At 33.9% G+C, this 12,768-nt stretch overlaps 1 protein-coding gene across 2 annotated transcripts in view; it reads left to right on the top strand.

Annotated features, from left to right (window-relative positions):
- Positions 1-12,768, top strand: part of LOC123699494 (cell growth regulator with RING finger domain protein 1-like) — a 44,712-nt gene that overhangs the window by 13,420 nt on the left and 18,524 nt on the right. For both annotated transcript variants that reach the window (XM_045646442.1, XM_045646441.1), the window contains exons 2-3: positions 2,970-3,112; positions 4,812-4,947. In XM_045646442.1, coding sequence (XP_045502398.1) covers positions 2,970-3,112; positions 4,812-4,947 — 279 coding nt within the window. The remainder of the gene's footprint in view (positions 1-2,969; positions 3,113-4,811; positions 4,948-12,768) is intronic.

Raw genomic sequence — 12,768 nt, 5'->3', positions numbered from 1 at the left:
GGCGCTGAAAAAGTATAAAACAAGATTTCAGAATACTGAACTGAACAAAGTTGCTAATGTAGTTTCAAGTAAAAGGACACAGTAGACTCTACCAAGATGCCTTCGTTGTAAATTGACAATAATGTCATACAATACTATTCTGAAGTATGCAATATTCCACTATGTAAAGATAAATTTTCATGTTTGGAAAGGCGTAGTCACACGTTGTTGAAGAGCTACGGTAGATAGGTATATTATGTAACGTGTGACTACGCCTTTCCAAACATGAAAATTTATCTTTACATAGTGGAATATTGCATACTTCAGAATAGTATTGTATGACATTATTGTCAATTTACAACGAAGGCATCTTGGTAGAGTCTACTGTGTCCTTTTACTTGAAACTACATTAGCAACTTTGTTCAGTTCAGTATTCTGAAATCTTGTTTTATACTTTTTCAGCGCCGGTTATTGTCGTAGTTGGGTTTTAGTTTTTTCACTTTATATTATTTGTACTATTTTGGTGTTAAAGTGTATTTGGGGGCATAATATTAACAAAAGTTAAACTGATGAACTAATAAAGAAGCTATGGACGAAAAGATGTGAATTATATGCAATCAGCCCATGAATACAGGTAAAGTCACGAGCAAATGCTAGTAATATATATATATTCAAAATGTACAAGGAAAGCGCTTTCAAATGATACTAAACACGGGATATTTATATTAACTTTATTTTTTTACTTTGTATGTTTTGTCCGATAGAGGACGCCACATTAAATTTTGTGAAACCCCATATAGCCTATAACCAGCGGACAATTAAGACGCTTCTAATGATATGTCATTTGTCAAATTCTGGTAAGTAGTTTAGACGTTACGAGGGAACAGATGAACATACATAAATACATACATACATACATACATACATAGCCTGTCAAAATCATAACCCTCCTTTTGCTTTGCCGTAGTCGGGTAAAAATGTGTTGGTAAGCGCATAACTTTAGAACAGCTGAACCGATTTCTTTAATTCTTTTTTTATTATATTCCTTGAAGTACGAGGATGGTTCTTATGTAGAGAAAACGTGAATATGTACCACGGGCGAAGCCGGGGCGGACCGCTAGTAAAAAATAAAAATAAGTTGGGTTTTCCTTCCTGACTCTATAACTCTAGAACGCACGAACCGATTTCCACGGTTTTGCATTCATTGGAAAGGTCTCGGGTTTATAGCAAAGAAAAGGCTGGTGGCGAAACGGAGTTCGCCTGGTTTGCTAGTATTAGTATAGATATGTAAATAAAACATCATATATATAGTAACTATCGAATTCCTCATAGATTCTACTTGTTCGAAGTAGTACATATTAAGAATCCGTAGTTTAAATAAAAAAAAAATGACTATTCAAATTCCCAATTGCTAATATGAACGAATTTTGATTACCTACGATATGACAAAATTGATCGTTCTAAAGATAGGAGACTAAAGGGAAACGACGACGAATATCTTTTGTCTTTCGTCCACTCATAAAAGGCTCAAGCCTCGCACACTTTACTAGCCGCGTCCAGACCGGCTGAGCGCGGCTCGGGAGCCGCGCTCAGACTTCCTGCTCGCGAGCCGTGGCACCCGAGCTAATTGTGAAAAGTTTCGAGCCGCGCTCGCGAGCCAAGGTGAGCCGGTTTGAGCAATTCAGTTTCTCTCCGTATAACTTTTAACGATGGAAAACCACGTATTATTAGCTGCTGCGGCGCTTGTGTTGTCTGGATATATCATAAAAAAAAGAAAAAAGAAACGAAAACTCTGGATTAAAAAATTGTACCAAAACCGAATCTTCTCGCTTGTTTTTATTTAAATGATCTGGATCTTTCGAATCCCATAACATTTTGAAGCTTCCGTAAAGTTGTATTAAGCGAATACTGTCTTCTTTATACATTTTTGATTCTGGCTCGCGAGCGTCGTTAAGTCCGTCCACACCGGGCGAGCAGCTCGGACTGAGCCGCCTTTGAGCATCGCCAAAAACCGACAACGCATGGCTCGGGGTCGAGCGGCGCTCGGCCGAGCCAACGTGCGCCCGAGGAAGCCCGAGCGCCGTCCACACCGGCCGAACTATTGGCTCGCGAGCGGGACTCGCGAGCCGCGCTCGGTCGGTCTGGACGCGGCTACTGAATAATAAATAGGAGTTGATGAACGTCTTCCCGAGGTTGCACTCACGAGTAACCTGAATAAAATGTTTCCTTCCACAGTTGTTTATCAACAAGGTGGTGTTTATAAACACCAGAGAGTATGTCCGACGTCCGTGCATATAACTTAACTACTTCAAACCAATCTCCAATTACAACAAAAATAACGAACCAACAAACACTTTTAAATGCTTCGTCTATTCGCGTGTTAAAAGTTTAATAAGATAAACATGAAGATAAAACAAACTATGCAGTTCAGGAATTTGAAAAGGGCAGCATTACAGGAAAGGCAGAAGCTTAACCTTATATAAGCTAGCAATGACCAGTGTCGTGATAATGAATGCATAATTAAGTGAACCAAGAATAGCCGATTATATAATACAGTTCAATAAAATCAGGTTTATCAACAAGACAAAACAAAAACGAACAACTATATTTTAACAGATTAGAAAAAGTAAAAAAAAAGGTTTGATCGATGTAGGGAGCAAATACATTTGCCATTAATTTTACCAAATGAAAATGCTCCGCTACGCTGATCATACTGCTAGATAAAGTTATTTATGACGATGCTATTCATTTCGAAAGATATAGGAATTAGGGATCTTAAAATGATTTATGTAGGTATAGAATTATCTTATCTGTGATTTAAAGCAAATGACAACGCACACAAGTCTAGACAGGACATTTTTATTACTTTTTGGTTAAAATTTTAATACATTAAAATTTTACCAATTATGAGAATTTCACCAGTAGACAGCTTATTCCTGCAAGCCATAGGTCTCTTTTCAATCTTATGATTACCTTCTCGATTGTTCCAGAAACATGGAGGTCATAGGAATAGTAGGGGAGGGGAGGGAGGAGACGTGGCCGCGGGCGATGCAGCCGCCGAGGCTTCTCATGCAGAGGGTACACATACCGTTCACCTTCAAGCTGCTGGAGAATGAACCTATAGGATATGGTGGTAAGGTCGACAATCCCTTATTATGAGATATGGTGGTGCATATGCCGTTCTGGTTTGAAAGTTGGAAAGTGAACTTGGACGTTATTGTTGTAAGGTTCAGAATCGTTTGAGTTATGCTTTGTTATGGTATCCATACAGTTAAGTTTTGAGTGAAAAATGGTACTATTATGTATGCGGATAAAGGTCAAAATCGTTTAAAGTATTTTGAAGATATTCACAACGTCCAAGCGAAGGCTTTCGAAAATTGAACTTCCATACATCACGATAAGGTTTAAAATTCCCAAGTTGTTATTTCTCATACAATATTCGACAATTGGTTATGTCGCGTCGGTATACATTGCAGGTAATGATTATTAACTCTCTTTTAAATGCCTGAACCACCTAAAATACAAAACACATAATTAAAACGAATTGAGTAAAGTGTTTTGGGAAATGGACTCTTGAAGGGCATGTGCACCATGTTACTATGTATTAGTTTATCTGCGGACTGCGACTAAGGATAAAGTATCGTATAATGTATGGTAAACAAGAGTAGTCGGGTGAGAACGATTTCTCATAGGTACTACCGTACTAGACTAGTATCAAATATAGTACCAAATTTATTCCGCTTTTATTTAATATTATCAAAATACATAACGTAAAAGTTCATGTTGTGTTTATAGTATGAAGTATGTACGTTTTTTTTTTCGTTTAATTGGGTTACAAACACTATAATACATATTATTTTTTTATTACTATTAAGTATTAATTCAAAAAATTAATTAATTAAACATTTTTTCCATTGTTACCCGGTATTAATTGTCCTTTGTGTGACATAGTTAATTGGCATTAGTTAAATACAATTGTGACAAATGATAAGTTAGGTAATAAAATTATAATTTATTATACCTATATCATAAATCACTTTATATAACACATTCTTGAACCTTTCCACATTGTCCTTTATAATTCGTCTATTTCTGACAAATTAAATGTGGTTTTGTTTTTTGTTAAAAAAAATATTGCACCTCTGTTTTAATTTTTTTTTGTTTCGAAGTAAGTTTGTGTCATGCATATTGTACTGCTAAATATTATCTTTCTCTCTTTCCTGCCAAGCCACAAAAAATGAATAAAATTGGCTTCTAAATACAATATTACACCTACTTGCAACACGTGTGCAATCACGAGCCGGGTTGTGCAACGAATGGCACTCTCGGGACTTGGCGTGAGAACTGAGAATTGTTTTCTTTTTATACTCCATTGTTGAGTAATGGCTCGTCAAGGGCGGGTAGTCTTGAACCTGGAGGGTCAGTGGGATAGATTTGTTTTAAAGGATCATAATAATATGATAGAGTCGATAAAGTCGTTGGTAGAGGCATAGCACATTTTTCGGTGCTGTGCGGGTAGTGATTAAAGAATATTTGGAAATTCTGGAAAGTTTAGGAAAATAAATAGACAAGAGCAGTAAAAGAACAAGAGTTTTTGATATTTTAACTGCCTAACTTAATTTTTATAGGTACCCTATCTATTTAGTATTTAGTACAAATTTATGGCGCTAGACGACTTATTCTTTTTCCACACTAGAATTGCTACATTGCATGCCCACAGAGTTTCGGTACCTCTTTGTTCCTTCAGACCTGAATGGCTTTATGAACTATCGCCTAGTCTTCCAAACTAGTATTCCAGAATGTTCTGTAACACTGTCTCACTTCTCCACCAGGTGTGAACTGCTGCGTGTCGTCCACAGTGCGGTATTGGCACGCGAGCTGGTGGGGCGCGCCGGTGCGGGCGCTTCACCAGACCCTGTGGGGCACGCTCCCGGAGATACTGGCGTCCAACCGACTTAGTTTTACCAGGTATGTGGCTTAGGTGGTGTTAAAAAGATGTATTGTTCATGAAAAATACAGTTTTGTATGTCATGTCATGTGGTATTGTATATTATGTATTCTGGTATTTTATTCTATTACTAGTTTTCCCAAGGCGGCTTCGCCCGCTTTGTCTAAAACTTAATAAATTATATACTAAAACCTTCCTCTTGAATCACTCTATCTATAAAAAAAACTGGATCAAAATCCGTTGCGTTGTTTTAAAGATTTAAGCATACAAAGGGACAATTAGGGACAGAAAAGCGACTTTGTTTTATAGATACTATGTAGTGATAGTGATGATGTGTATAGTTCTATAGCAAGGAAACTACATAGCTGGTCCCTTATCGCCCATTGAGTGGCACAAGCCTTCTCACTAATTTAATTGTTATAATATATTAATAACTGGTATCAGCATTTATATCTAAGGCAATTTGTTAACTTTATGAACAAATAATTGCGTACAAGCGCATAACCATTAGCCTTCCATTTGCCTTCCCAGACAGACTGCCTTTCCGTCTCGTTGTTTCATTTCGGTCTACGCTATACGGCTACAGGGTGAATTTAAAATTAGCTTATATACCTATATAGTAGATCCATAAAAAATTATAAACTATCGTCATATATATCGCTAGCTGTGCCGCGCGGTTTCACCCGCGTGGCTCCGCTCCTGTTGGTCTTAGCGTGATCGTGGATAATGTAGATTTCGAATGGTGAAAGAATTTTTAAAATCGGTCCAGTAGTTTATGAGCCTATTTATTACAATCAAACAAAGTTTTCCTCTTTATAATATTAGTGTTGATATCGTCTTCAAAGGGGGGGTGGGGGATCAGTAAGATGTCGCGATAGCATGTCTCGTTAACTCTTTAGAACTTTTGAGCTCAAAAAAAAACGAATCAAAAGTTTTACGTTACATAGATGAGCGACAAAGATCAGTTGCAAAAAGGGAAAAGTTATTTTAAATTAATAGAATGAGGTAAGAAACATAATATTATAGTTAATATAATTAATCTAAGATTTAGATTAATGGGTAAAATATCTGGCATCTTAATTATTATGTTAATCTTTCAGTCAATTAGGATAATCGATATTTGAGAATGCTAATTAAGATATCGCTGTTCAAATTCATTTAGTATTTTTGTTTAATCTATTTTTTTTTTAATTTTGTATATTATATTGAGAGCTAGCGCGCAAGAGCAACTTTTGTCTCTCCCATCGACTCTATGGGGATTGGGGAGTTGCGTCGCTACGTGCGCGCACTTTCTTACTAGCCCATAGAGTTGACGGGAGAGACAAAAGTTGCGGAGACAAAAGTTGCTCTTGCGCGCTAGCTCTAAATATATTCAAGATACCATGTTGTTTTTCTAGTAACTAGGCAAAGATACAAACTTTAATTAATTTGTCACTACATTATATTGTATAGAATATCATGAATATTAATTTATACTTACTTTATACTTTATTACAATGGATGCAAAGGTTACAATAAATTGCCTTTTGCAAAAAAATACACGTGCCGTTGATAAAAAGATAGAAATTATACAAGTAAATACATTGTATTTAATGATCTAGGTCCTAGAATAATTGGAACTGTTAATAAATGGTTATGAATATAACTCAAAGGAGACATTTACATCAAACGTTGCCTGGAACATTTACATGAACCTAAGGTTGCCTGGAAGAGATCGCTGTATTAGCGATAAGGCCGCCTTTTTGTACGTTTTTCTATTGTTTGTATTTTCTGTTATTATTTTGTTACTGGTGCAAATAAAGTATTCATTCATTCTTTTATTCATTCAAACGAACATAGAGCTAGAGCTACAGACTGCAAGAGCATTCTTTCGTGATCTTTTAGTGTAACCGAGAACTCGTATTCATTGTTGTTCAGTATTAGAACATTGCATAGACTCTTTTCAATCGCACTAGAACAACGAAAGAATGCTCTACGCCTGTTTACACTAAAATAATTTGATATACTGGGGTTAGAATGCGCACTCGCTCGTTTGATGTAAATGCACCGTTAAAGTAACACTAATTTATAATTTGCTACTTCGTTGAAACACGAATTTTAATACGAATTTTAAATTCATATTTATGTTTTATAATTAACATAACGATAAAATAATTTAATTGTTGTAGTTGTAGCATGTGATAAATCAAACATGTGAAATACTTTATTTTTATCCCTTATTATTCACTTCCCAACACTTATGGTCTTACTAATAAAATGTTACCCATTCGCTTTGCAATGGATTAGTTATTGCAATAACCTATCTTGTTTTTATGATTGACGTTTCATGTGAGCAAGAGCAGGACAAAGCTATGGTAGAAAATGTTAGAATCCATTGTTTAACTTTTTAAAGTGAAACTTTTATTACATATTTACATCGTCTCGAACTTTTTGGTCTGTGTAGCGCATGTCGCGTGACGCACGATACGTACGATAATTATCGTACAAATACGATAATTTTTAGTCAAATGTCTATAGTGTGAAAAAAAGTTTCACTTTTACCGTGGTTTCATAAAACCACACATTATTTTTTGTTAATAATGCCGATATGTATATCAATATTATAAAGCTAATCAGAAAAGCAATTATAATGCTACAATTATATTATTATTATTGTTATTTGTTTTTTTACAAAATAAATATCCAACAGGAAAAAAATATATTTTCAATAATCTCCAAATTAGTGGCCTTATAGCTTCAGGGCTACATGATAACATGACAATTGACAATACAGAAATAATAAAATATATTAATTAGATTGTACAAGAGAGACGAAAGAAAATGTAATAAATGTCAACATAGTTCGTAGATTCCTCACTCTATCGCCCAAGGCTGAAAGCATCATATTAAAATACCTGAATAAAATCCAGCTAATAATAAATGCGAAAGTCTGTATGTCTGTAACGCTTTCAGGACTAAAACATAGCACCAATCGAGATGAAGTTTAGATTGAAGACAGAGAGGTCAAGCATTTGCATATTACAAATATAAATTGCTACTACTTATTAAATGTAAAAAATAAATCTCGTTTTAAATCCGCTAAGAGCTGGCGCGCAAGAGCAACTTTTGTCTCCGCAGCTATTTTGTCTCTCCCATCAACTCTATGATAGTAAGAAAGTGCGCGCACGTAGCGACGCAACTTCCTATAGAGTTGACGGGAGAGACAAAATAGTTGCGGAGACAAAAGTTGCTCTTGCACGCTAGCTCTAAAACTTTTTTATTTAAAAAAAGTATGAAAGTTTGACATTTTTTGTAGGTACGTAGTTTTTACCTAAAGACTGCTGTCCTAAACCGGTGGTAATTATATTATTATTTTTCCATATTTTGACGATTCAAAAGCGCTTCTAAACAAAGTTTAGTTGAATTAATAAATATTAAATTAAATTTAACATTGATTTTAAATGTTACACTTACTAAATAATAAATATACGTACATATATTATTATATTTATAACGTATTCTTTACCCTTAGTCACTTGAGCTTAAGCTTCGTTACAATTTACAAAGGGAATAATAGATAAGGCGTTGAAATTAAAATTCGTACCTATTTATTATTTATTAAAACATCAAACAAGTAACTGTTGATATAAAATAATATGTAAATTCACGATCTTCAATGCAAAGAAAAAGAAGAGCGTGTGTGCCGAGCACACGTGTCAGAAGAGAAACTTCTTTGACAAGATTCAAAGATACCAGAATCGTCGCCTTACTTCATGACGTGACGGTATTGCCATGGCGCGACCTTGAAATTTTACTCTCAACGCGTCTCAAGAAGTTTCACTTCAAAAAAACAAGTTTTTTTTTTGTTTTTGTCGTTTCTCAAACTCGTGAACCGATTTTGAATAAACTTTCACTATCACGGCAGTTGAAAAGTGGTAGCAAAGTAATTTGGATGACATACTTATTGTTGTTTTTTTTTTACTTTTTGAGATTGAGAAAGTTTTTTCCAAATAATAAAGTTCTGTATAATTTGTTGGGCCAACTGGGCCCAAACGACATACTTGAGCATAGGAATAGATGGTGATATATAGGTAAACCTAACCTAACCTAATACATGTAAAGATTTTTTTATAGGTCTCGAATTTCAATAAATAATACAAATTCAAAAATAATAACACATTACCTTGTCAACGTGAAAAATTATTATTTTATTTACAAGTGACAAATAAATATGTTTTTATAGGTATGCTTATTTTTTTTATAAAATCTTGGAAATCGTGGGGCATTCAACTCTCCAACTCCAACAGCAAAATTTTTCAAGAAACTAAACCAAATATAAATAATGGCTTTTAATGAATATACAAATATACTTAAATTACTATTTTAATGTTAAAACTTGAAACTTAATATTAATTGATTACTTCATAAATGCTACTCAACACGGATATTAATATTACGGACTTACAATGATTCATTATAATCTATAACAGTACATATTTAAAATGCCATAGTAACCTTCGTAATGTTTATTAGAAGCATTAACTTGATTTTATTTATATACAAAATAACATATTGAACGAAACAAATCTATTATTAGTACAAAGAAAAATTATCGTAAGACCATCGTAAATCTTAAAATATCTTAATCCATAGAATACGTCGAAACAAATATTTTTATATGACGACTATCGTCCAACAAAAACAACATTAGACTAAATATAAAAGAGATTTCACTTTCAAAAACCAGTATAAAATATCTACGGATAATCAAAACAAAAAAATACCGGTTAAAAATAAGAAATACTAATTTAAATACACTTATAAACAAAGCAATTGTGAGGAGTCGCTCGATAGCCGAGATGCTGCGTAGGATTGCACGATTCTATATTAGTCACCGTCTGCGAAATATAGCCTTGTACACCACTTGTAGATATGCTAATTGGGAATATATTATGTAGTTTATGGAGATGACAGTCGCAGAATATTCGCCAAGGATTAAAGCACCTTCCGATGCCTGTGACATATAAATGTTAAAAGCACTCATACTGATGATAATTAACGATAATTTTAAATGCACAAATCGAATAAGGCTTTGTTGTGAAAATAATGAAATAGACAAAAACTTTATTAGCAGCACAGTGCTACTTCGACTTGCTTTTGCAATAAATTTATTTATTGTTTTTGAGGTGTGAATTAGCTTGAACCTCATGTTGCAATTTCGGTTGTTCACCTACGTTTACGTATTGTTTATTTAGCCATATTAACTGATATTATGCTTCATTTATTTCACCATTCAAGCTATGAAGAAGCGAAGCGAAGCTATGTCGCATTTATATAGTCACACCGTGGCTTATTGACGGCCTAATTTACACCAATTATTTGTGTTGTGATCACGTTACAGTAGAACAAAATATAACGTGCTACAATTACTTCTCTTTCACAATCTCATTTCAAAATCTGAATAAATAACTCACATCTACTGAGCTAGGCGTTATATAATGACAGCTTCAATAAAGAACTTTGACTTATGCGTATCGCTTATCGCTCAGCTTCCAATGGACGATATCACCAATACATTATGGGCACAAGATCAATGTACTCTTGGCGATCGTCTGCTATCGTCTCCCACTGTAGGCCGCTATTCGACAATAATTAATTAATTATTTATGAGATACGCTGCGCAAACGACGCGACGCACGTGGGGTCACTTTGAAGTGAAACTTCTTTAGGCGCGTTGAGAGTTCGAAAATTCGAAAATTTCAAGGTCGTGTCATGTCATGGAGTAAGGCGACGATTTTAGTATGTTTGTAATCTTGCCAAAGAAGTTTCACTTCTGTCACGTGTGCTCGGCAGTTCGGCACTACATCTTTTTTCTGTCAATCACTCATATTATGTACGGAATAGCGACGCAATAAATGCCACGCCATATTGTACGAATTTACATAAATTACGAAGAATCGTTTTTAAAATATCCGAAAGATTTTGCAATTTTTCCTGTGACATTATTTAACCTTATTAAAAATTGTAACCTGTTCGTCTTCAGCATCATAATTTTTTTATTATGTTTTATCATTCTTGTTTCATGTTGGACGCTTTGATTTGGCTGTCGTAGTTTATTCATAGACAACTATATTTGTCTTGCTTATAATATTTGATTTTAAATTTTGCGTGCTCTTGCCAATTGTTAAAAAAAATAGCACATACAATCTTATAATCTCGGTACATAGTCGATTCGAAAATCTCGGTACAAACAACCAATTATTTACGTTATTTAGTTATCTGTGATTACGCTGCAGCTGAAGATAAACATGGAATCTCATAAGATGTCATACCAATTCATGTTGATCGTAAAAATGGCAAGAAACAACAAGCTTATGGTTCTCTCACGCAATATTCTGATATATCCTAAACACAATAGTTCCCATCATCATATAGGAGGATTTAGAGTTTAGACTATAATCCACGCTGCCCAAATACGGCTTAGTAAAAAAGCGCCTTTTATAAGATCGAACAAGGATCGTATTATGACCTCTTATTCCAAGACAGTTTACGCCCTGAATTGACTGGTAATTTCATGTTATACCATAATTAGCCATGGCTAGTTAGTAGTTATTGCGACCATAATATGAATTTGCCAGTCAGTTCAATTCACAGTGTAAACTCTGGAAATAAGAGGACGTAATACGGCCCCATTGACTTTAGGACGCACTGTTTTCAAATTGATGATTTCAGAGGCGATGTAGAGGTAGTTTAAATGTTAAAAATTACAATAAAAATTTCTGCATTCATGTCTAGTCTTAAATCTTTCTAACAACTAACAATTGTTTATAATGCAGAACTTGATTTTTGTAAGACTCCCAGTGTATAAAAGAAATATATGCTTCTGAATAAAAAAAATGTATTTGTATGTTTAAAATAAGCTCCGAAACCGCTCGATTGAAAAATTATTTCACTTGCACAGAGCTACATTATTCCTTCGTCACAGGATGTTTTATTTTATCCTAGTTCAGTAATGGCTGGATAGAAAAAAACAGGCTAATAATGTTATAAATAAAATAAATTCTATCGGTAAAGACATTTAAAGTTAAAAGGTTACACTAGACAAGTGTACAAGGTGACGCGGAAGTTTAGTAAATACTAACACAATCGAAGAATTCATATATTTTACATAATTTAACAATGAACTCGATATACAGAATACAATGGGCTATTGGAAAAATATGTTTACTGATTTTAAAAACATTTCTTGTATTTTTTTATATTATGATTTATAATGTGTTTTTCCATGGTATCATTTCGTTTATCATCATTAACGTTTCCTGATTACGGTTTTTTAGTAATATTTACTAATACCGGGAAAGGGAATCCACATTAGATGAGATTTTTTGTTGGCACCTTAGGTGATATTTATAGCCTTAATACTAATACACTTCACTTTTTTTTACTACACTTCTACTTTTTATGAAAGAAAAGTAATAACGCCAGTTACCATCGAATCTATAAAACACCTATATCTATATTTAGCGGTTTCGCTGATACGCCTCAAGAAACAAACGGACAAAAATGAATATGTAATTGTTGTGATATTTTAGGTGACTGCTGAATACGACTTTAAATACATTTAGTACCGATAAAATTTATTTAGAAAATCGCTTCTAATGCAAAAAGTTAACCTCAAATTTACAAAAAAAAAATCATAACATAATAGTGATGAACGTAAACTTATTTTTTTTTTCTTTTTAGATAAAAAAATAATTTTACGCCCAGCTACTATAAAACTTTACAATGTCACCTACATTGTAGCTGCTGTTGCTTCCGTGATTTAAAACTAAAATGGTTTTAATGTAGATTTATTATCATAA

This window comes from Colias croceus, chromosome 18 (genome assembly GCF_905220415.1).
Source record: "Colias croceus chromosome 18, ilColCroc2.1".
Taxonomy (NCBI): domain Eukaryota; kingdom Metazoa; phylum Arthropoda; class Insecta; order Lepidoptera; family Pieridae; genus Colias; species Colias croceus.
The sequence above is the reverse complement of the archived record's forward strand: the minus strand, read 5'-3'. Positions and strand labels throughout refer to the sequence as shown.